General features: G+C 41.5%; 1 protein-coding gene across 1 annotated transcript in view; it reads right to left on the reverse strand.

The window, feature by feature from the left end:
- The window catches only part of nubp1 (nucleotide binding protein 1 (MinD homolog, E. coli)), an 80,808-nt gene that overhangs the window by 45,279 nt on the left and 8,154 nt on the right, over positions 1-27,375 (reverse strand). Inside the window, exon 4 of the mRNA XM_036589564.1 lies at positions 3,561-3,629. Coding sequence (XP_036445457.1) covers positions 3,561-3,629 — 69 coding nt within the window. The remainder of the gene's footprint in view (positions 1-3,560; positions 3,630-27,375) is intronic.

Raw genomic sequence — 27,375 nt, forward strand, 5'->3', positions numbered from 1 at the left:
TGTTGAGATAGAGGGGGAGGGTGAAGTGTTGGGGCTACATGACCCTCCAAACAGAGGTTTTTCAGAGACTCCAAACAGAGAGATATGAGAAAAAAGAAAAACAGGTGTTCTAACAGTTTGTACTACAGTCAAGTAACTTAATGCTCCAAACATTTTATTGTGCTTTAAATGTTAATTCAGAACAGACTCTGCTTAATATCATTACTTACTGCCCGATAAGGTGATTTATGTGATAGAAATATCCTAATTATTCTTTTAATGCTGCAAATTATCCTACCTACAGATTTCATTGCTGGTAGCCCTTTCTGACGGGGTAATTCAGGGCATTAAAACATCCTAAAAAAATCTCACAAATGTGAGAATTTTCTCTGCTAAAAAATATGATAACCACCGTTTTATCTTAGTTTAATGTCATTTCAGCGTATTTTGGACTTTTTCTTCATAACAAGCATTAAAATTGCTTATAGTGTGCTAATGTCTCGGAAGCTAGCTAACTTTCCCGTTCCACCTTAATAAGTGCAGCAGTTCTGACGCCTGGTGCACCATTTAAGGTGGAATGGGAAAATTAGAACAAGAATCTGGTGAATATCTGACTTCAGCTTCATATCACTGAAGAATTAGGGGTGGGTGATAATAAATAATTGCCCCCCTCTTTGAAAGCATATGATGCCCTAAATGTAACTAAAGCCCAGCAGTGAGGAGCTGAACTTTACCCTCCTCTGCTGTCACTGCAGACTGGCAGGGTCGCCTACAGAGCAGCGCTGGTAGCTGTTAATGAAGTGATGCTCTTTTTATTTGAGGGTCCCATTTCAGAGGAAGATTTCAACCACTACCCTGTAACTCAGCTCCAAGGGGCAAGGTGACACTCAAAAACAAGGGGTAGGGGTAAAAATAAGAAACGGGACTGGGCCTAAATCTAATATCAGCTGTTTGAGTGTTCAGTGTGTCACTCTTTACCTTTATTACAGCTTCCTTTCCTTTTTAGGAGTGTACTAGAGAGGGGTAACAACAGTAGAACCCTTTTTGGTGCTGTACAGAACCATTTCCAGATCTAAAAATGGTTTCTCAAGGGTTCTTTAGTAATCACCATGGTCCATCTGCATGCTTAAAGGGTTCTTTGAATGAGGGTTCTTCAGAGTCATCGAGAATGTGTTGTATGTTGTTCTATATAAAACCTTTTTTTAAAAAGTGTTCAAAGTAGCACCGAAAAAGGTTCTGCTATTATCACAATCTCAAGCTTTCCATATAGAACCGTATACAACAATCTTCAAGGATATGAACCATTTCACCATGCAAAGAACCTTTATGCATTTAAATTGTTTCCCAAGTGTTCATGGTTCTATACAGAACCATTGTCGCTACTAAAGAACCCTTGAAGAACCATCTTTTTAAAGTCTGCTTTAAAGAACCATATACAGAAGGTTTACTCTGTATCCACTGTCTTTAAGAGCTCTCTTAAGAAATGGTTCTTTAGTAAAGGCAATGACTCTATATTTAACCACAAGCACCCAAAGAACTCATGAAGAACCCTTTTCTAAGGGTGTGCCTTTATTCCAGCTTCCATTCTTTTCAGCAGACTCTCTTTCAGCTCCTCAAAGAATCTGCAGACACACCTCCAAAGTTCAGTCTTAGAAGTTGGTTGATCGTTTTCTGAAGTAATCAAACACATTCAGTGGTGTTGTTAGGAGACACATTTTCTCTGGAGCTTTTAATCAGTTTTCAGGTTCTTCAAGGGTTCTTTAGTGAAGAAATGGTTCTATATAGAATCATGAACACTCAAAGAACCCTTTGCATGACTAAAGGGTTTGAAGCAAACTTCTTTGCTTCATGAAAGCGTTCTTCAGACTGATGGAGAATGTGTTGTATATGGTTCTCTACAGCACCAGAAAGGTTCCTTCTATTGTAACAAGCCTGACATCACAACTATATTTTCAAAGTGGTTTATAGTGGTATATAGAACCACCTAGAGCACATTCTCTCAATGCAGCACTTTATTTGATTCGTGTTATTTAAAAAGGTGATTCAGTGATGTAAAGGGGGGTTATTCCGAGTGGTCCAATGTGCCTGATGTAAAATTACACCCTGTAGAAAGTTTTGTTTAAGTCCTTTTTTTTTATTTGGGGTGTGAGGACCCCCTCAGTCACACAACGCCACCAGTGCTAGAAGGGCAAAAGCAGACTTCCTACAAGACCTGTGAAGCGAACCACCAGTCTAAGTTCTTTTATTAGTTATTATCTTTTATTAGTTCTTATATTAGTTATTCTTTTATTTCTTTTATTAACTTTTCAATAAATGTTTCCCTATTTGAGCTGCTATTTTTACAATTTTTGGTTTATTCTGATTTAAGAGATTTTTTACTATTCTATTTAGCAAATTTTAGTAATATTTTTTTTTAGCATTTGATTTTTTTTTTTTTTACCATCAGATTTTTTCAATCCCTGATTTCTGTACTGGCTGTACTGAGGGTCACCCACAACGTACTCAAATGCAGTATAAATAAAGGTTGATTGGTAGCAAATCTAACGTTAATTCCAGGTTCAAACTAGTTTCTCAGTAGGCTGAACTGGATTTTTGTTGATGTGCTTTAAAGCCTGACCAATCAGCAACAGTCATTACAAAACTGAGTTGTGGGTGGAGCTCAGACGGCCAATTACTGAATGATGTGCAGGTAAAACGCACAGCTACACAGCTCAGAGACTCCAAGAGCACGTTTGGGAACCACTGCTGTAGCTGCCTGTGTGCGGTATAGAACACTACAGACCAGCGCTTCCCAACCCTCTCCATATTTTAGTGTGTTCCCTGCGCCCAACCCACCTGATCCAGCTAAAAGGTTAATTAGCCCCACCTGAGCTGCACAGAAATGCACAGGGCTTGTTTTGAGAGCCACTGCTACAGACCACCTTCTCTCACTCTTTCTCCCTCCCTATCCGCCGCTCTCTCCCGCTCTCGTCTTTCCTCTTATCTCCCACTCTGCCTCTCTGTCGTTCCCAGGATGCTTATTAAATGTGCTGCTGCTCTGTCGTCCCCCGTCAGTTGGGGGGGGGGATGGACGCTGTCACCGTCTCCTATAGTGCAGAAACACAACCGTCTCCACTCACTCCTCACACTGCTCTCTTTCACAGCTCCTAAAGCCCTGCAGACGCACTCACACCCATTTCTGCTACTCAGATATATACTTGTGAATGTAAATCAAAAACATTGGAGGTTTAAAGGGGAATTTCTGCATAATTAAGTGGTTAAGGTGTAAACAGAGTCATTCAGAGGGGTTTGATGTGAAACGCTTCGTTCCAGAGAAACTTACTGAGTCAGAACTGCTCACAGTGGTGGTGATAGGAACCAGACGTCATACATACATACATACATACACACACACGCACACGCACATATATACACTTCACTTCAAGCCCACGGAGCATGACCTTAAGACCCTTAAAGACAGTTTCCACGGAAATGACTAGAATGTGCCATAATACAGTGACACAGGTGGTGCAGAAAAGGGGCGTTTAAAGGTTCTGGTGACTAAAATCCTGTGAAAAGGGTTGTGAATTGTGCTGACATACCTGCTCTCCCTCCAGCCCCATTATTTTGGGTATTGATGGTCCACAAATGTCTATGTCCAGCAGAGCAACCTGGAATTAAGAATGGAAACTATTAGCCATCATACGTCCTCTATATGACACTGTTACATGACGTCCCTCACTGAGTCACTGTCACTGCTGATTACACTAGTGACTGAGTAACAAACCGATTTCTCTGTCAATTAACTGAGCATTCAGAGCTTTTAATAAAGGCCAAATTAAGGCTTAACAGAACAAACCCAAACCATGCCGACTCCAAAATAATAAACAAGAGGGCTTTTACACTTCTTATGTATGTTTATAAACATGACCATTCAAAAGTGTGGAATCACTGTTTTAAATAAGACGGAGCAAATTTTGTTGCAGATACATGCAATAAATTATTATATTATTATATTATGATGTTTATATTCTATGGGTTACAGTAGCAGGAAAATAAAAAAAATGTTCAATGAGCTGCAAATGACTGACTGCATAATAACCGAGAATGCCTGCAATAAAATATAAATAATAAATGATTATTACATAATAGAATTATTATTAAATTATTTTATTTAAAATAAAATAACGTTATTTTTATAAAAATTGATTAATTTATAATCAGTTTATATACATATATATATATATATATATATATATATATATATATACATACATACATACATATGTATATATAATATTGCTTCATATAAATATATCTAAATTAATAAATTCTCTTTGTATTACTTATATTAATTACATAAATAAAAGTACAAGTTAAATTTTATTTTATATATTATGCTTATATATAAAACATATAATAATATATAAAATATATATTTATATATATATACATATATATACACATACACTTATTTTCCCCCCAGTTACATTTTTAATCAAATAATCATGACAGTCTTTGTAAACATGCATGAAGCATATAAGATGCAATAACGAAATGCTGCCACAAGATGGCAGTGTTCTACAGAGCAAACCCAGGTCACACAGAGTGCATAGATGTATGAAAAGCCCAGGACTGGACCCTTTCTGACTCGTTTCATATGTCAGACAGCAGCTTCATCCTGTCCAGCCTGTCTCAGCCACACCGCCGCCGTTTCCTCGCCCTCGGGCACTTTAATCTCTATGAACGTGTCTTTTGCCCCGACAGAAAGGGATCCTTAATTGCCCTCTGCAGTTCCCACAAAGCTCTCACTGTTACGAGCTCCGAAGGCCGAGAGCGACAGCAGAGCTCCGTACAGAGCCGACACACACTTAGAACAAAGGAGAAACCGTTTCAGCCCCCAGCGTCCTGCGCGTCAAAGAGGAAGCCGTATCGGTTTCAGCCTCTGAGGGATGAGAGGCGGCCTGATGTGCTGCTCGTTGGGAAGTGAGCAGGTGCGAGTCGTGGGAGTCTGAACGTGTGTGCACCAGAGATAACAGAGCTCGCACACTCAACTCACCCTCACTGACAGCCACAGAGAGGAAAAACATTACAATAATAACTCAGGCAGAGTGACACTGGGAAAGTGAGTAACGGTGAGAGAGAGAGAGAGAGAGAGAGAGAGAGAGAGAGAGAGAGAGAGAGAGAGAGAGATAGCGTCGCTTCAGCAAACCCAGACGTGAGGCTCAACTCCAACTGTGAACGCTTAGTGGGCGATAAAGAAAACTATCAAATCAAACATCTTCAGGTTTTAGCAGGTTTTCAACACTGTGGGTTTCCTATTAAAGCAACATGTCCCTGAAACATCAATAGGGTTCTGCTTTTTAATTGGGGGGGGCGGTGTGTGTAAAAGTGTCCTTTATGTCATTTATGTCACTTGCATTACTTTTAGGGCTGCAGTGATATCAATTCAAGCACTTAAACCCAGACACGGAATTAGGGACACTGATAGCTTTGTGTGGGGGTGTGTGTATTGCTATATATATACATATTATATATTGGTTTTCAGTTTTTGACATAATTTGAAAATACCTGTTGTCCTTTACATTGTGTGTACATCTCATGATGAATGGACTTGAATGACCTAAAATGACTCTGAAAAAATTCTGGTTCCACTGAGTTACAGCTACATACGCACGTGGCCCCCTGGTGGCGGCTCTAAGCAACTGCTTACCACTTACAGCAAGAAGCGGCTCTGTCCAGCACTAAAACTAAGCAAACTTCAGACAACAAACATCTCTTGGCTGCTCATCAACAATGATGCGTTCAGACTTGGCATGTTCAGTTGGATTTAAACAAACTCCGGTTCTATCGCTCTGTTAGTGCGGTTCCGTTAGAGCGGTTCTGTTAGAGCGAGCGAGAACACGGTCATCTGAACTTTGGTTCACCAAATAAGAGACTCTGTGAGCAGGTCAGTCTAACACAATGAACACTGTACTGACCAAAGACATCTAAACGGACCAAAGACTGAACAAACCACCGTCTCCTCTCTGCAGAACTTCTCTGGCTCACGGAAAAGTTCTAAAGCTGATTTGACGCATGCGTGTTTGATCATCTCTCCATAAGCTCTGAATGGGCAACTCCAGAAAGGAGAGTTCAGCCTTTAAAACGAGGCACATCAAATATTCCATATACACACTTAACTGCACACCGAAATTATATTATGTATTAAAGACCCAGAGAACCTAAATCTGTGTTCTAATCAGGTTAATCTCGTTCTTGTAGGTAAACAGTAAACATTACTAAGTTCAGCCTCTGAATAATGTTCCACTGACCAATAAATGACCGATATATTTCACCATATTCACTCCTCTCTGTGTAAACTGGGTGGTCATAATCTTGGGTAACACTTCCGTAATCATTCCCCTGACCAATCACAAGGCTGCGTCTGTGGCCCCGCCCACACAGAACAGTTTCAGAGTCAGAGAAGCAGAGAAGCGAGCTAGACCACCTGTCTGCATCTGCCTGTTGTTGTTCACTCGTTTATCCAACGGAAACGTTGTTCACTCGTCTGTTCTTTCGTTCACCCACTGCTTCATCCATCCATCCGTTTGCACGTCTGTTCATCTGTGACATTTTTCGTCCATTCAGCATCACCTACAAGCTGGATAATGATGTTAGTTCTGTATGAGGGGCGGAGCAGGCTAGGAGCGATGGACAGAGAGCCGTCAATCAAGCTGCTCATTAGCCACGCCCACACAGTTCTCAGACGGGTCTGATCAGCAGTTTTAAAGCCGTGTTTTATCATATTTATATCATATTTTTCATGCGAGATTCGAGATGTTTAACATAACACTCAAGTTTAGTATCTTAGGAACATTTATAATATTTGACTCTGTTCTCTGAGACGTTGTGTGCCGAGGTTCCTCTGTTCTGTTAAAGTGGTGAGCCACTCAAGGCTGGTACAGTGATTTCTTCCTGCTCTGTGTCGTATCTATGGTGACGCAGTGAGTCTCGTGGCTTATTGCTCTAATATCACAAGAAACAAATGAAACCAACGAGCCCGGAGAGAACAGAGAACCGCTTGATTCAGACAGTTCGGTGGACATTATCACAGTTACTGTACTTCCTAAAAATACGTCAATAGCCAAGTTTACCTGCAGCCTAATAATCCATGAATAATCCGACTAATAGCTCAATCGGAATAGAATACGTCCATGTAAACACTTCAGTCAGAATAGTCCAGTCTGATTGAGGCCATTCAGGATACAGTTTCTATCCGACTGATCGAGGTGGGTAATCCTGTAAATAATCAGTTAAATAGATGAATAATATCCGTGTAAACGCCTGTATCTGATTACATTCCCTATCGGAAAGTTTAAGTCCGTTCTGATCATGTTCGTCGCGTCATAGTGAGAGTTTATACCGTTCAACACGGCGGAGCAGAAACTGGTCTGCAGAGGAGACGAAGTTTATGCTCTGATCTTTAAAAGACGGCGGTGGGACGGACGTCCAGCTTATGTGTCTCAGAACACGACGTCTTCCTCTCGGCCTTCTTTAATAAGGACATGTGAAGGACGTTTTCCTGAGTCTGACATCATTTTAAAGCAATTAAACACACAAGCACTGCTCACTGCTGCTCATCTCACTCTGACTGGACTCACGTGATGCTGGTTGTCATGGTAACGTCTACACTAAGGCTATGTTTACACAGCAGGTAAAAGTGGCCTAAATCCGATCTTTTTCCTCATATGTGACACAGATGTGTGTCAGTGTGAGCAGCAAAAAACGCACTGAATCTTTTCAATTCCGATTTGAGACACTTTCGTATGTGGTACTGAAATCCGATACGTATCCGATCTGCGGCAATGCGACTCAGTCTGAACAGCCACATCGGAATTCTTTTACGTCAGTCCAACTCATTCGTCATAATTTCACGCTGCTGAGACTCATAAACACTTAGGCTGATGTTTCCGTACCAAAAATTAGAAGAGACTCATCGCAGCCACTCAGTGTTCGAAGAGATTTCGAACAAAACGGCCGAACGCGGCCGGAGGAGACCGAGGCTGCAGCGTCAAAAAAAGTTTAAAGAATCCGAGGACACGAACCAAAGAAGTGACCGCGCCCTTTTTATGGCTCAAACACATTGTAGGTGATGAGCCCAGCTGTCAACCAGTGGAACCTCATAATCGTTCCTGTGATGCTGGCAAAGACGAAACTGAACCCCCCGGGAGCGACTGGCGTTCGCTAGTCGTCATGACTGTTTCCCTCTGGATGAGCTGCGTAAAGCTCTGTTCCTTTGCACTTGTGGGTCAGTTCAGGAGCTGATCTGTTCAGACTGATGATACAGATCACATTTAAAAGATAATCTGAACAGCCAAACAAAAAAATGAGATTTGGTGAGAAAATCAGATTTCGGCCACCTTTACCTGCTGTGTAAATGTAGCCGAAGTGGTTCTGTACGTATGCGCGTAATTTTAGATCGGATTACTTGTAGTGAGAATGTAAACAGAGATTTTCCATCAGATTGTTGAGTAGAGTGAGAATAAACACCTCAGTCTTAATCTGTAATAGGAATGTATTTAATCAGATTGGCAAAAATCTTTGCATGTAAACACAGCCAGTGTGAACAATGAGCGTATAATTTTCTGCTTTGGTCTGGAGCGCCGCACCACTCACTAGTGAAGGGCTGTTTAAAACGAAGCTGTAGAAGGTCAGCACACAGCCGAACCCCTGCGCTCACAGCTGAGAATGTCATCAGCAGTGGGAGGAAAACATAAAATACAGAACGCTGGAAGCGTATCTGGCCAAAGGTGGAGATCCAAAACCCAAGTGAGGGAGATGATCCAAACGCCGCCTTCTCTTCTACGATAATAAGCCTCTGCAGACTCGCTGCATGCCTTTCTGATTACTCCAGAGCAGATGTTTAGATGATCCCGAGCCAGAGGAAGTCCTGCTATGGGTGCGTATAAGCAGCGGTGAGAGGCCAGAGAGATAACGGCGTTGATTCGGTACTCACTTCACAGCAGCTTGAACAGTGATGTTAACAAGAGAGTTACTGCATTTGTTTTGCTACACTATTCAAATGCACTTACATAGTTACATGTACACTATGTGGACAAAAGTATTGGGACACCTACACATCACACCTACAGGAGCTTTTATGACTCCCATTCTAAATCCATAGGCATTAATATGGAGCTGGTCCCCCTTTGCAGCTCTAACAGCTTCCACTCTTCTGGGAAGCTTCTACAAGATGTTGGAGAGTCTGTGGGAATTTCTGCCCATTCATCCAGAAGAGCATTTGTGAGGTCAGACACTGATGTTGGACGAGAGGGCCTGGCTCACAATCTCTGTTCTAGACCACCCCAAAGGTGTTGATAGGGTTGAGGTCAGGGCTCTGTGAGGGCCAGTCAAGTTCTTCCACACCAAACTCACCCAGCCTGACTTTATGGAGCTGCTTTGGTCACTGGGGTTCAGTCATGCTGGAACAGAAAAGGTTCTTCCCCAAACTGTTCCACAAAGTTGGAAGTGTACAATTGTCCAAAATGTCTTGTTCTGCTGAGTCATTAAGATTTCCCTTCACTGGAACTAAGGGTTCTAGACCAACCCCTGAAAAACAGACCCGTATCATCATCCCTCCTCCACCAAACTGTACAGCTGGCACAGTGCAGTCAGGTAACGTTCTCCTGGCATTCGCCAAACCTAGACTCGTCTATCAGACTGACAGACAGAGAAGCTGATTCATCACTCCACAGAACACGTTTCCACCGCTCCAGAGTCCAGTGGCGGCGCTTAACACCACTTAACCCCCGTTTGCCATTGTGTATTTTGATCTTAGGCTTAGGTGTAGCTGCTCAGCCATGGAGAACCATTTCGTGAAGCTCCTGATGCTCAATTCTTTTGCTGATGTTGCTTCCAGAGGCAATTTGGAACTTATCAGTAAGTGATTCAACAGGATAGGCACTGTGCGCTTCAGCATTTGGTGGCCTCACTCTGTGAGTTTGTGTGGTCTACTGCTTTGTAGCCGAGCTATTTTTGCTGTTAGAAGCTTCCATTTCACAATAAAAGCACTTACAGTTCACAGGGGCAGAACTAGCAGGACAGAAATTTCGCAAACAGACTTGTGTCAGAGGTGGCATCCCATGACACTGCCATGTTTAAAGTCCCTGAGCTCTTCAATATGACCCTCTACTGCCAGTGTGGCTGAAACACCTGAACTCAACAATTAGGAGGTGTGTCCCAAACTTTTGTCCATATAGTGTATAACTACATAGGGAGGTACGCAATAAATTACACTCACCTATGCCTTATGTTCTATGTTCTGTATGGACAGGCTCGAGTCTGCACTTCTCTTTTCTGCTTATTTTTTTAATGCCAACAAAATGTCAAAAACAGAAAAATGGAAAACATTTTATCTCTGCAAAACAAGTTTGTAGACACGGCAGTAATTTTATCAAATTCATATCATAATAAAATACCTCCTCTCCTGCTGTCAAATGGGGCAACTGTGGCCCGGATTGAAAGTTCAGAATCTGCACTTTTCCACACAGTTTCTCTATTTGCTTCACTGAGCTGTGAGGCAGAAATCATTCACATAAAATTACAGCACAGCCAGCAATAGCTGTGGCTTCAAACTGACCAAAAGCAAAGAAATAAAAACTAAAATGTTTATTTGGCCCAGAGCTCATATCTCAAGATCTTGGCTCTTGCAGTGATTTAAAGGTTCTGTGTCAAAGGAACAAACAAGCATTTTTTGTCTCCAATCCTGAATCTAAAACTGTTTTTCAGATGCAAATTTTTTACGTGGTTCAGTCATGCTTTACTGTCTGCTCTCCATCCCAGCGCTCTGGGGACGGGTGTTATCTGTATAAAACCCAATGACAGATAACCATGTACACTATATGGACAAAAGTATTGGGACACCTACACATCACACCTACAGGAGCTTTCATGACTCCCATTCTAAATCCATAGGCATTAATATGGAGTTGGTCCCCCTTTGCAGCTCTAACATCTTCCACTCTTCTGGGAAGCTTCTACAAGATGTTGGAGAGTCTGTGAATGTGTGCCTGTTCAACGTCAGACGCTGATGTTGGACGAGAGGGCCTGGCTCACAAAATACATCCAGTGTATCCAGTGGTGGCGCTTTACACCACTCCACAGAGGTGGCATCCTATGACAGTGCCGTGTGTAAATCTCTTCAGTACGGCTCATTCTACTGCCAGTGTTTGTCTACAGTGACTGCAAGACTATGTGCTTAATTTTATTCACCTGTTAGCAATGAGTGTGGCTGAAACACCTGCACTCAATAATTAAGAGGTCCCAATACTTTTGTCTACATAGTGTATGTCTTTAAAAAATACCAAATAAAAATAACAGTAGAAATGTGTTGTGGTGGTAATTTGGGGAAAGGCTCTACCCCGAGCTGCTTAATGTTGCAGTTTGGGGAAGAGCCTTTCCTGTTCCAGCATGACTGAGCCCCAGTGCACAAAGCAGCTCCATAAAAACGAGTTCAGTGTGGAGAAACTCCAGTGGCCTGCACAGAGCCCTGACCTCAACCCCATCAAACACCTTTGGGATGAACTAGAACGGAGATTGAGAGACAGAACATCAGTGTCTGACAAATGCTCTTCTGGATGAATGGACAAAAACTGGACTCTCTCCAACATCTTGTAGAAGCTTCCCAGAAGAGTGGAAGCTGTTAGAGCTGCAAAGGGGAACCAGCTCCATATTAATGCCTATGGATTTAGAATGGAACGTTCATCCAGCCCATAAAGGTGTGATGATTAAGTGTCCACAAACTGTGGCTTTAGGAAACATCAGTATGAGAACTTGTGCTGTGTGTTGAAGAGCAACTTGTAAAATTAGCAAGAAAATACTGAACAGAGTTGATAATGTGAAGAGTGATCCAGTCTTTCCTCATTAAAGTCACCCCAAAATCCTGTTTACCTTGTTAGTTCGCGTTCCTAGTCAAGCACGATTCAACACATCACGCAGCTTAAAAGACTAAATTCTTGTGTTCCCATAATCTTCCATCAAAATGTGACTTTAGCCCTGCATGAAAAACGTTTTCTGATTTTTGATGACATCACCGTGCACCATCAGGCACCTCCCACCTCCCCCACCTTTCACGAAAATGCTCAGGGGGCTCAGAGACCCTCCCTGATACCATGTTTCACTCACAATGCGTCATACAGAAATGCACAAATACATTCACACGGACTTTAACATCAAGTTCTACAAAACATCTAGCAATGTGATCCTGTGGAAACAATTTCAAAGTATATTAGTGCTTTTTATACATCGTCAGTGCATTTCGTCATGGCCATAGGGTGACAGGGTGATGAGGAATGCCCGTCTATCCAATCCCTACAGTGCTCCTTTAAACATTCGGCACAATGTTCAGTTTATAACGGTGCAGACAGGAGCCTTTTCACGCTCTGCTTTTTCTGGGGGAAGGTTCCTCACAGCAGAGCGGGGAGTAATAAAGCACAGAGGTGAACAGTGGAGCCCCACACTAACAGTGTGGTGCGCCTAAACCTCTCTCGCTTGCTCTGTGGTTGAAGAAATGTTCATGGAGGAAGGTCATGGGGAGGACGGGGTCAGCAGAACCGCACAATAAAATCAGCACAGCTCAGGGATTCCCTTCTAGAGCTGTCCAGGAGGTCACAGCACTTCCTGTCTGAGTCCAACAACTTTCCTTCCAACTGACCTCTGGGTTAAAATAAATGGAGAATTAAAGAAAGAATGCTGTTTTCAGAGAGGCTCATTCTGATGTTCACAAACAGCTGTCTGAAGACCTCGCGCCTCCGTCATGTGAGCTGGGAGAGAGTAGAAAAGGAGAAGCCTGGTCCCAACCTTACAGGAAAGATAAAATATAAACAAACCAAAAATAAAAAAAAAAACAAGATGAAACACCACAGATAAGTTTCAGGTCTTTTCAACAATAAAATCAGCACAGACTAATTTCAGATTGCAGGAAAACTTGATTTCTTTCTGTGAATGAAGATGACATCTAGACGGTGCTCCTACTGTGTCCTCCTGTATCTGTATACACACACACACACACCAATCAGGCATAACATTCTGACCACCTCCTTGTTTCTACGCTCATTGTCCACTTTATCAGCTCCACTTACTATATAGGTGCACTTTGTAGTTCTACAGTTACAGACTGTAGTCCATCTGTTTCTCTGATACTTTGTTAGCCCCCTTTTACCCTGTTCTTCAGTGGTCAGGACCCCCATGGACCCTCACAGAGCAGGTACTGTTTGGGTGGTGGATCATTCTCAGCACTGCAGTAACACTGATGTGGTGGTGGTGTGTTAGTGTGTGTTGCGCTGGTCTGAGTGGATCAGACACAGCAGGAGTTTTTAAACACCTCAGTGTCGCTGCTGGACTGAGAATAGTCCACCAACCAAAAATATCCAGCCAACAGCGTCCTGTGGGCAGCGTCCTGTGACCACTGATGAAGGACTAGAGGATGACCAACACAAACTGTGCAGCAGCAGATGAGCTATCGTCTCTGACTGTACATCTACAAGGTGAACTGACAAGGTAGGAGTGTCTAATAGAGTGGACAGTGAGTGGACAGAGTGTTTAAAAACTCCAGCAGCACTGCTGTGTCTGATCCACTCGCACCAGCACAACACACACTAACACACCACCACCACGTCAGTGTTACTGCAGTGCTGAGGATGATGATATGGGGCTGTTTTTCAGGGGTTGGTCTAGAACCCCAGCAGAACAAGACATTCTGGACAGTTGTACACTTCCAACTTTGTGTGAACAGTTTGGGGAAGAACCTTTCCTGTTCCAGCATGACTGAGCCCCAGTGCACAAAGCAGCTCCATAAAGGCAGGCTGGGTGAGTTTGGTGTAGAAGAACCTGACTGACCCTCACAGAGCCCTGACCTCAACCCCATCAAACACCTTTGGGATGAACTAGAACGGAGATTGTGAGCCAGACCCTCTCGTCCAACATCAGTGTCTGACCTCACAAATGCTCTTCTGGATGAATGGGCAGAAATTCCCACAGACTCTCCAACATCTTGTAGAAGCTTCCCAGAAGAGTGGAAGCAGTTAGAGCTGCAAAGGGGGACCAGCTCCATATTAATGCCTATGGATTTAGAATGGGAGTCATGAAAGCTCCTGTAGGTGTGATGCGTAGGTGTCCCAATACTTTTGCCCACATAGTGTACACACACACACACACATACATACAAAAATACAACAAAAGCATCATTTTCTGATTTGGTCCAGACCAAGAGAACCAAACTACAGATATGAATGTCTTCCTAAAACCTAAAACAGATTGTTGTTGTTTTCTATGTTTACAGGTATGAATGTCATGTTCTATTACACGCTAGCAGTCATGTGTAATAACATCACGTAACTCCTGGTCAGGAACGTCCTGGGTGCCTCTGCACTTAGCATTAAACATCTGAAACGTCAACATTTTTTGTTCAAAACACTTCAAGTCAAAAGACGTCAGGAAGAATTTAAAATTCGGACTTTTGAACCAGCATCATAACCAGACGGGAACTTAGTACTTCCACGGACACTCGACAGAAATACTGAGCTCCGGTCTGGTTATGATGCTGGTTCAGAAGCCCAAATTTTAAATTCTTTGTGATGCCGTCCTGCACAAGCCGACTGACTCAATACTGAGTAAAATCATTACATAGACATCAAAGTACATAGAAAAATAGACTGTGAGTGAAGTTGCAGTAATGACTGATTCATTTAGAGGGCTGGAAAACCAATCCAGACTATTCGACAGCACAACTTGTCATCTCAAAAAAATATCACTAAAATATCTTTACCATTATTATTAGTCTGATCTTTATTACCACTATCGTTATTATTAATTTATTCCTGTTTTTGGTACATCTTGGTTTTGCATTGTTCTTTTTAGAGGTTGTGAAATACTGTGATATAAATTTAAGCCCGCATGACCCAGACTAGAACTTCTAAAGCACAGAAACATCCCCGACATGGTCATTGAGATTCCTGAGGCACCACACTGTCCAGAGGTTCTTTTCTCCATCTCATATCAATGCGCATGGAGCTCCCGCAGGTGTGATGTGAAAGGGTCGTGGTCGAATATTGACTCTTTAACCTCTAACACCAAAGACAGAAACCACAACAAACACCACCCAACTGGGTGGATACAGAGCAGAGAGACTTCTGAACCTCATCTCAAACAGCAATTGACCCAGACATCACAGCGAACGCTCTGTTTGAGAAGCCAGTGTTTGGATCATGTGGCTGTGAACTCAGAGGTCAGCTGATAACACCATGCTACTGCCCTCGCGCCCTGGAGCGAAGCACTGAACCCTCAGGAGCTCAAGACAGACTCTCCAACTGACACCTGCTCCCCAAAAACCGCGAAATGTCTTAATAATGTATCTCACCTGGACGGAGCTCTAATGCATCCAGCTCATATCTGCCCCCCTGTGGAGTCGACTGTTTTTTAGAAAGGAAAAGGTGATGAAGCAACTGATAACTACGTGCATAAACACATGAATATCAGCGCTATCCAAAAAAAATATATTTTTTTCCAACATATTTTTTCTCTCCTTCAAATTTCATGACGAATGGACCAATAGAAAAGCTCCCAAACTGCTTGGAATAAAATCTCTTTACATTAAAAGTAAAGAAAAATTTCAAACTCTTCTATAAATTTGCCATTTGGAGATTTTAATTTATATTCATATTCATATTTCACACATATATGAGTAGCACTGTCTTCAGCAACTGCACCAATTTTGGGTTGGGAAAAGTTTAATCGAATGGCATGCTGTTGTTGCTTTTCTAAGTGGAAATAAGTTAACACACCCTCTAGATCAGGGGTCGCAACCCAAATGTTAAGGAGGGCCGTTTTGTCCTTTCAAAAAAAGTCAAACCACCTTGGGAGCCACAACATTTTATGTTCATTTCACCATCTTGGCTGTAAATATGTCTCAGTATGTGTTAATGTACCAGAATAGGTTAAAAAAAATAATATAAATGAAAGCGCAGACTTACTTTGCTCTGCTTTAAGCTTTAGCTCAGCTATAGCTGCTTTTCTCACATCTCCGGCAGGAAACCTTTCCACAAAAGTAGAACAGTTTCTTGTAAAATGTCCAACAACTTTCAACTTTTTACGAGGCTGAAGTTGCTTCATATTCGTCAGCTTCTTGTTCAAATTTTCCAGTTCCACCTTAAATGGTGTCTGAGGTGCCAGAATGTACCTGCTGCACCATTTAAGGTGGAACAGGAAAATCTGAACCAGAAGCTAGTGAATGAGAAGCGACTTCAGCTTCGTGACTTTTTAGTGTTTGTCAGTTTCTCACTGCAGATTAAACGTATCAGGAAACCAGCTGGAGTGATTATAAACACAAATCAGTCCATTCGTCTCAGCCGGTTCGTTAGCCACTAGCTAAGCCAGGTTGTTGTCTGTGTTGCTATGGTGACCAGCAGTCTGCGCTGATCTTCAGGGTTAAAGGGTGAATTAGCAGTTCTACATGAACTCCAGCGTTTAAGACCATTTATTGTTAAACTGTTTAACGATCAGCAGAGCTTTATTTTACTGTAAAGGAGGATTATTTTATTATTACCTACAAATCTGATTCAGCTGTGGAGCCACAACAGGGCAGTAAAAGAGCCACATGCTGCAGCCCCCTGGTCTAGAGAGACTTAAATGTGGCATTTGTCTGCAAATGTTTGTGCACAATTTCACTTATAGTTTAATATTTAGGGAAAAAAAACATAAAATATTAAAATGTGCCATAACTTTTACACAGGCCACCTTCTATGCTTTACTTTTTCTCCCCAGTGTGTTAAATTCAGCAAATAAACAGTAATTGTGTATTAAAATGTGCAGAAGTGTGTCTCTGTAGAGGATGTTTTCACTTATGTACACTTAGAAAATTAACAACATGGAATTTGACCAGGGGTGCCCAGACTTTTGCTTACGACTGGCTTGATATCCACACATTCTCTCTGAAAGACTTGATAGAGTGACTGTTTTCAGTGTGGACTAAACAGCCTCTATTAAGAGTGATGAGAGATGGAAATAAACAAACTGTTGCCAGGTGAATCAACATGTATACAACATTTAACTAGCTGTACAATAAGGAATCTGGGGCCGTATTCCAGAAACCTCCATGCCGACTTCAGTAGGGACTGAACTCCAGATAAGAAAACAGCATCACACAAACATCCTAACTAGACTGAACCTCCTAAATCCTGTCCTAACTTTAGGATGAACCCCAACAGGGTCCTCACTTCTGTTTAAGGTCCGTTTCTATGGTTTTTAGGCAGCTGAGTCAGCAGCATAGTTCACTACCAGCATAATGAGCTCCATTTATCTCTACTGTAAAACGCTGCTTTCACTGTGAGATGATTTTCTTTTCTAACTCTGCGTTTTAAAGATCTCAGACGCTGCAGACTCGATCTCCACCGCCCCTCTGATCACCTTCGTGTGTTAATGTTGATGATGAAATATTACAGTGATGGTGGTGAATAATGAGGAGACGGAGCTGAACGTGTGTCTGTTTATTAGGAGGAGTAACGTTAGCGCGCTCGGCTAAAGCGTTTGGGAAATGGAGACTGAAACTGGGGAGCGGCGACGCTCTGATAAACAGCAGGGGGCGCTCTCGCAGTATTCACACCTTACAGTTTATCACACTTTAGTTCTGTTTGACCTTTCTTACATCAGTAAAGGTAGCTAATGTCAGCTGTCTGGCTAACTGGATTATTCTGATTACATGTTTATTACGTTGTGTGTATGGTCGGTTGCTAGGCAACAGACATGACAGTTGATTGTCAACTTTGATCAAGTAGGTTAAGACTTCCTAACTGAAGATAAGATGCTGTAAAGTGAGATCAAATTGAAGATCTGGTTTGCTTCTCTAATATGAATTTGTGAAAAATCTTATCTTGACCTGTCAATTTAAGGTGGAACTTCTTTTAAGGTGGCACATAATTTAAGGTGGAACTACATTTAAGGTGGCACTGAATTCAAGATAGAACTGGAATTAACACAGCACTAAATTTAAGGTGGCACAGAATTTAAGGTGGAACTTCATTTAATATGTTACAGAATTCAAGGTGGAGCTGCAATTAACATAGCACTAAATTTAAGGCGGCACAGAATTTAAGGTGGAACATTAATTAACATAGCACTAAATTTAAGGTGGCACAGAATTTAAGGTGGAACTTATTTTAAGATGGCACTCATCTTGACCTGTCAAATCTTAGGAGGTTTCTGTAATACGGCCCCTTTTTCTGTAATACGGACCATTTTTAGAAGATTTTAGCCTAAAACTTATATTTAAAATCCATTCATTATGGTGGAGGGATACATGCAGGGTGTTCTGAGGCAAAATAGTACCCAAACAACACAGATATTTAGATTTATTACTAAATTACCATCATCTTACCATGATATTATACTGGGACCCTGGCCTAAAAACTCCTGAATATCATAAGGTTTCACTTTCGTTCGGCTCCATGGAAAAAATTAGCACAGCGGGCGTCACCAGACGAGCTACATGGCGAATTCCACTCTTGCCAAAGCCAGCCAGGAGAAGAAGGAAAACATCCCCTCCCTCCAGGAAAGCCTTCAAAGCGGAGAGTTATGCTTTCCTGTTTTGTTGCAAAGGATAATCAACCACTCCAATTTTTGGCCACTGCCAGCAGAGCTTCAAATATTTTGCCCAAACCCGACGGGCCCCGACTGATCACGTCAAGATCGGACGTCGTGTTGCAAATATGTGTTCGGCTCTAAGCATTGTGACTCGGTTCAGGTTCAGGTTTAACATTCAGGTTCTCCCAGCTCTCCTCACACCCACTCAGGGCTATTACGGTTTTGAAATTTTCAGTAGGTTTTATTTTTGATTCAGCTTTTTATTTTGGTTTCTGTTTTGAGTTTAGTTTATTGTAATGAAACCCGTAGTCAGTCAGTGCCCTTTAACCTCTTCAACTCCTTGGGACCACCGGTGGTTCCAAAACACACTTCGTCATATTCTTCATAACTTTCATATTTCATAAGCTACATTCTAAAGGTGGGGGTCGTATGAGAGCTGTAACTGTCTTCTTTACAGCCAAATAGATGGTGATGTAATTTTAAACCCTTATAATAAAAGAAGCTGAACTCACATTTTTTTCCCTACTGAAAGTCGACCCATTTTTCCACAAATCTGGGCTACAAACTATAATCAGATGGCGTCTCTTCAGTGATCTGCACTGTAAAAATGATTTTTATAAAATAATACAAAGAGCGTCTAAGATTTTTGGCTTTCAGCAGTAAACTGTAAGCATATAGCAATATGTGTGATCATAAAACACATGTTCGGCTAATTTGCGGGGAACTTTTACAAAAAAAATAAAATAAAAATGGACATTTATTTCATGCAGTTACTGAATAATTTGCCTTACGATTTGGTCACGTAAATTCAGATGGACAAACCAAACTCTGGAGAATCAGAGGTTAAGTACTGACAATATCCACGATATACTCAGAAAAGGCCACTGTGGCATAATTTATCACAACAGCGGTAAAACATCATCATATTGCCCACCCCTATGAACATCATCATCAAGTGCCGAGTCCCAAACTGGCCCGAACCGAGCTGTAATCACCCAGAGAGCCTGTAATAAGATTTGACACTTAAATTGGTCAAAAATGCTATAAAACCCAATAATGTCATCCGATGTCGTAACTGATGATGTAATAAGATTGGCCTGATAATGTAACACCTTATTGAATTACTGGGGATTTATTACATTTTCAGGATGACCATCTGTAAACCCTTATTACACTGTTGGAAACGTATTATATTTGTTGATCATTTTTGCTCAACTTAGTTATCAAAATGGATGAGGTAATACTTTAAAGATCAGTCACTGAGGGTCTCCTGCAGTGCTTTCGTGTGTACGCAGGAATCAGCCCAGCCTGGAGTGACAGGAGCATCACTGAGACAAAGTCACCTCTTTTAGGGCTGGTTCTGGTTACAGCTGTGACTGTTAGTCTGGATAAAGTAATAAAGCCAGAAAAAAATCAGATCAGATTAACCTTTTTAACTCCTTGGGACCACCGGTGGCTCCAAAACGCACTTCCTCATATTCTTCATAACTTTCATATTTCATAAGCTACATTCTAAAGGTGGGGGTCGTATGAGAGCTGTAACTGTCTTCTCTCCAGTCAAATAGATGGTGATGTAATTTTAAACCCTTATAATAAAAGAAGCTGAACTCACAATTTTGTTTTTCTACTGAAAGTCGACCCATTTTTCCACAAATCTGGGCTATGAACTATAAACAGACGGCGTCTCTTCAGTGATCTGCTCTGGAAAACATTATTTTTATAAAAAATACAAAGAGCGTCTAAGATTTTTGGCTTTCAGCAGTAAACTGTAAGCATATAGCAATATGTGTGATCATAAAACACATGTTCTGTTAATTTGAGGGGAGCTTTTACAAATAAGTAAATAAATGAATAAAATAAAATAAAAATTTACATGTATTTCATGTGGTTACTGAATAACTTGCCTTACGATTTGGTCATGTAAATTCAGATGGACAAACCAAACTACACCCTGGAAAATAAATCATATTCATCATAAAGAAAAACAGTGAATATAAAGTAATAATAAGGATATAACAAAATAATCAGCTGTCCAAAATGTATTTTTAATTATTTATTTATTCATCAAGAAATGCTTTTGAATAACATCCCAGCTGTTTTAGTCTCTGTGCTGTGCTTTTATAGAGATGTTAACTTCACCTGTAAAGTTGTTGTATTTCTGTACAGAGAACGTTATGTAGAAATCACAGCTATCACAGCGTTCATCATAACACTTACAACTAAAACTAAACAGTTACTTTTCAGAAAACGAAAACAAAACCAGTGTTTCCTTTAGGCCCACAACACCCCCCCACCCCCTGCCACCCCCACCCACAACCCCTCTTCCTCCACGGATGCATATCGGAAGGTTCTGAACTTAAAATTCCAAGAGTGACCTTCCTAACATAAACAACGATTTTACTGACGTGTATTAAATGTTACCGGTATTGTGATTCAGTGAGTTTGCTAGTGTTAATGTATATTCATAATAATAATAATAATAATAATAGTAGTAGTAATAATAATATAAAATATAATAAATGTTCTTTCAAAATGTAAAATCTATCTACACTTACAAAAGGTGGTTCTTCAAGTGTTCTTCAGTAAAGAAAACGGTTCTAAACTATTAATGCGCTCCAAAGTTTAGTTTTAGTAAAGTGAGCATAATTAGGTCTGTTTAACTGGATTTAGTGCAGTGCAGTTTGTAAAACTCTGAATGAAAACAGTTACATAGGTTTGTTATTATTATCACTATTATTTTTATTATTATTACAATATTTTATATGTGGCACTACAGGTTCTATTTTTTCTGTTACCACTTATTAAATCTTGGAAAAACAACATATTATGACGCATAATGTGTATCTTGGTACAGCAAAGTAGACAAACGTCATAAATGGCCCAAAATTCAGATTTGGGCTCTTTGAAGTAGCTAAACTGACTGAATCAGAAGGGCTGCCTGGATACATTTGGAGATTTACAGATTTGGAGGCTTACAGGTTTGATAGTTAAATGGTCTCAGCTGTTTGGCCTTTACAGTACAGTAAACTACAGCAGCAGAGCGTTCCTGCTGGAGTCCACACACACCGCCCCCACCCCACCCTGGAGACCACGCCTGCACAAAACACTGCTGAACACGGCCAAAGCCAATGTTTGCGCTGGACGCAGCTCCCTCCCCTCGGACTGCCGGCATTAAGCAACACATTAGTGCAGGAAAACCGACGCAGATAAGATTTCTACAGACTCCACACAGGATATTGAGGTGTTTCACTGAACTGCTGGATTGTTGTCATGAGAAACTGTGTGAAAGTGTCACTGAGAGAATCAGGGCGGGTTTCATTCTCACAAATGAGAAGAACAAAACAGAAGCAGGTATCAAATGAATTTGTACAGGACAGAACAGTAGATTTACACGTAAAACATCTGATACAATCATGAAACTTAACCTGGAGATGAACTCCTACATAAAAGATCCACCATTCGCTGGTTTTAGTCTGCTGTTCAGGGCAGGGACACTAAACAAACGTCGCTCAGCGCCGCCCTCTGAAGGCGTCATTAACGAACATCGAATAAACAAACGTCGCTCAGCGCCGCCCTCTGAAGGCGTCATTAACGAACATCGAATAAACAAACGTCGCTCAGCGCCGCCCTCTAAAGGCGTCATTAACGAACATCGAATAAACAACCGTCGCTCGCCGCCGCCCTCTAAAGGCATCATTAACGAACATCAAATAAACAAACGTCGCTCAGCGCCGCCCTCTAAAGGCGTCATTAACGAACATCAAATAAACAAACGTTGCTCAGCGCCGCCCTCTAAAGGCGTCATCAACGAACATCAAACAAACGTCGCTCAGCGCCGCCCTCTAAAGGCGTCATTAACGAACATCGAATAAACAAACGTCGCTCAGCGCCGCCCTCTAAAGGCGTCATTAACAAACATCAAATAAACAAACAACACTCGCCACCCCCATTTCTCTTGGTCCATTCATCATCCCACAATGTAAAGGACAGCTGATTTTCTCATTAACGTTGCTTTTGAATAGCAACGATATGTAACAGGTTTTCCATTACAGAGGAGAAAAATTTAACCATGCAAAGAATCATTTAAACATTCAGATGGTTCTTTGAGTGTTTACAGTTCTATACAGAACCATCACCTTTACTAAAGAACCCTTGATACCATTTTTAAAGGTGTTTATCTACAGCACACATACAGTGTGTTTTGCTGACTTGGTGTGCCAGGAACACACCAAGAAAGGCTGATGAGGGAAAGAGTAAAAAGGGAATGATGATATGGAAAATCAGATAAAAGACTGAGGCAGTGTGAGGGAGTGTTTGGGAGTGTTTGGGGCGGAAGGTGTGAACTGCATACCAGCAGATACACTCAACACTCTCACTGTTTCACAGCTTTTATCAACAGGAAGAGTGAACAAAACCAAAGACACCCACAGGATGTTCCTAATCACAGCCACTTTCTCTGTTCACAGCCCTCTTGGAACCAGAGGGCTCAAAGTGCTTAGACAGAGCAAACATACGGGCTGCTCGGGGGACACTGGTCACACAGGCACACGCGGATTTGTTTTCATACAATGTCAGAACGTGGGGCCACACATGTCCCATCTACATGTTTCAGGAGTGTAACTGCTTTATTAGTTTATATGTAATCTGCTAACATATCAGAAGAATCTATTTGCATAATCATACCGCTACAGTGCACCACTAAACCATACCGCTATAGTGCGCCACTAAACCATACCGCTTTAGTGCACCACTAAATCATACCGCTATATTGCACCACTATATCATACCGCTATAGTGCACCACTATATCATACCGCTATAGTGCACCACTAAACCATACTGCTATAGTGCACCACTATATCATACCGCTATAGTGCACCACTATATCATACCGCTATAGTGCACCACTAAATCATACCGCTATAGTGCACCACTATATCATACCGCTATAGTGCGCCACTAAACCATACCGCTATATTGCACCACTAAATCATACCGCTATAGTGCGCCACTAAATCATACCGCTATAGTGCGCCACTAAACCATACCGCTATAGTGCACCACTAAATCATACCGCTACAGTGCACCACTATATCATACCGCTATAGTGCGCCACTAAACCATACCGCTATAGTGCGCCACTAAACCATACCACTATATTGCGCCACTAAATCATACCGTTATAGTGCACCACTATATCTTACCGCTATATTGCACCACTAAACCATACCGCTATAGTGCACCACTAAAGATATCGCTATATTGCACCACTATATCATACCGCTATATTGCACCACTAAACCATACCGCTATAGTGCACCACTAAACCATACCGCTATATTGCACCACTATATCATACCGCTATAGTGCACCACTGTATCATACCGCTATAGTGCACCACTAAACCATACCGCTATATTGCACCACTAAACCATACCGCTATATTGCACCACTAAATCATACCGCTATATTGCACCACTAAACCATACCGCTATATTGCACCACTAAATCATACCGCTATAGTGCACCACTAAATCATACCGCTATATTGCACCACTAAATCATACCGCTATAGTGCACCACTAAATCATACCGCTATATTGCACCACTAAATCATACCGCTTTAGTGCACCACTAAATCATACCGCTATATTGCACCACTAAATCATACCTCTATAGTGCACCACTAAACCATACCGCTATATTGCACCACTAAATCATACCGCTATATTGCACCACTAAACCATACCGCTATATTGCACCACTAAATCATACCGCTTTAGTGCACCACTATATCATACCGCTATAGTGCACCACTAAACCATACCGCTATATTGCACCACTAAATCATACCGCTATAGTGCACCACTAAATCATACCGCTTTAGTGCACCACTATATCATACCGCTATAGTGCACCACTAAACCATACCGCTATATTGCACCACTATATCATACCGCTAAAGTGCACCACTAAATCATACCGCTATATTGCACCACTATATCATACCGCTATATTGCACCACTAAATCATACCGCTATAGTGCACCACTATATCATACCGCTATATTGCGCCACTAAATCATACCGCTATAGTGCACCACTAAATCATACCGCTATAGTGCACCACTATATCATACCGCTATATTGCGCCACTAAATCATACCGCTATAGTGCACCACTATATCATACCGCTATATTGCGCCACTAAATCATACCGCTATAGTGCACCACTTTATCATACCGCTATATTGCGCCACTAAATCATACCGCTATAGTGCACCACTATATCATACCGCTATATTGCGCCACTAAATCATACCGCTATAGTGCACCACTAAATCATACCGCTATAGTGCACCACTATATCATACCGCTATATTGCGCCACTAAATCATACCGCTATAGTGCGCCACTATATCATACCGCTATAGTGCGCCACTAAATCATACCGCTATAGTGCGCCACTAAATCATACCGCTATATTGCACCACTAAACCATACCGCTATAGTGCACCACTAAATCATACCGCTATATTGCACCACTATATCATACCGCTATAGTGCACCACTATATCATACCGCTATATTGCACCACTAAACCATACCGCTATATTGCACCACTAAACCATACCGCTATATTGCACCACTAAACCATACCGCTATAGTGCACCACTAAACCATACCGCTATATTGCACCACTATATCATACCGCTATAGTGCACCACTATATCATACCGCTATATTGCACCACTAAACCATACCGCTATATTGCACCACTAAACCATACCGCTATATTGCACCACTAAGCCATACCGCTATATTGCACCACTAAACCATACCGCTATATTGCACCACTAAATCATACCTCTATAGTGCACCACTAAATCATACCGCTATATTGCACCACTATATCATACCGCTATATTGCACCACTAAACCATACCGCTATATTGCACCACTAAATCATACCGCTTTAGTGCACCACTATATCATACCGCTATAGTGCACCACTAAACCATACCGCTATATTGCACCACTAAATCATACCGCTATAGTGCACCACTATATCATACCGCTATAGTGCACCACTAAATCATACCGCTATATTGCACCACTATATCATACCGCTATATTGCACCACTAAATCATACCGCTATATTGCACCACTAAATCATACCGCTATAGTGCACCACTATAACATACCGCTATAGTGCACCACTATAACATACCGCTATAGTGCACCACTATATCATACCACTATATTGCACCACTAAATCATACCGCTATAGTGCACCACTATATCATACCGCTATGGTGCACCACTAAATCATACCGCTATAGTGCACCACTAAATCATACCACTATAGTGCACCACTAAATCATACCGCTATATTGCACCACTAAATCATACCGCTTTAGTGCACCACTAAATCATACCACTTTAGTGCACCACTAAATCATACCGCTATATTGCACCACTAAATCATACCACTTTAGTGCACCACTATATCATACCGCTAAATCATACCACTATATTGCACCACTAAATCATACCGCTTTAGTGCACCACTATATCATACCGCTATATTGCACCACTAAATCATACCACTTTAGTGCACCACTATATCATACCGCTATATTGCACCACTAAATCATACCGCTATAGTGCACCACTATATCATACCGCTATATTGCGCCACTAAATCATACCGCTATAGTGCACCACTAAATCATACCGCTATATTGCACCACTATATCATACCGCTATATTGCACCACTAAACCATACCGCTATAGTGCACCACTAAATCATACCGCTATATTGCACCACTAAATCATACCTCTATAGTGCACCACTAAATCATACCGCTATAGTGCACCACTATATCATACCGCTATGGTGCACCACTAAATCATACCGCTATATTGCACCACTAAATCATACCACTATAGTGCACCACTAAATCATACCGCTATATTGCACCACTAAATCATACCGCTTTAGTGCACCACTAAATCATACCACTTTAGTGCACCACTAAATCATACCGCTATATTGCACCACTAAATCATACCACTTTAGTGCACCACTATATCATACCGCTAAATCATACCACTATATTGCACCACTAAATCATACCGCTTTAGTGCACCACTATATCATACCGCTATATTGCACCACTAAATCATACCACTTTAGTGCACCACTATATCATACCGCTAAATCATACCGCTATATTGCACCACTAAATCATACCGCTTTAGTGCACCACTAAATCATACGGCTATAGTGCACCACTAAATCATACCACTATATTGCACCACTAAATCATACTGCTATATTGCACCACTAAATCATACCGCTTTAGTGCACCACTATATCATACCGCTATAGTGCACCACTAAATCATACCGCTATAGTGCACCACTATATCATACCACTATATTGCACCACTAAATCATACCGCTATAGTGCACCACTATATCATACCGCTATAGTGCACCACTAAATCATACCGCTATAGTGCACCACTAAATCATACTGCTATATTGCACCACTATATCATACCGCTATAGTGCACCACCGTCATACCACTATAGCGTACAACTGTATCGCACCACTATATTATACCGCTATAGTGCACCACTATATTATATCGCTATAATGCACCGTCGTACCGCTATAGCACACCACTATGCCATACCGCTATAGCGCACCACTGTATCACACCACGTCATACCACTATAGTGCACCACTGTATCACACCACTGTGAGATACCACTATAACGCACCATTGTATC

Source organism: Colossoma macropomum, unplaced genomic scaffold, assembly GCF_904425465.1.
Source record: "Colossoma macropomum unplaced genomic scaffold, Colossoma_macropomum, whole genome shotgun sequence".
Taxonomy (NCBI): Eukaryota; Metazoa; Chordata; class Actinopteri; order Characiformes; family Serrasalmidae; genus Colossoma; species Colossoma macropomum.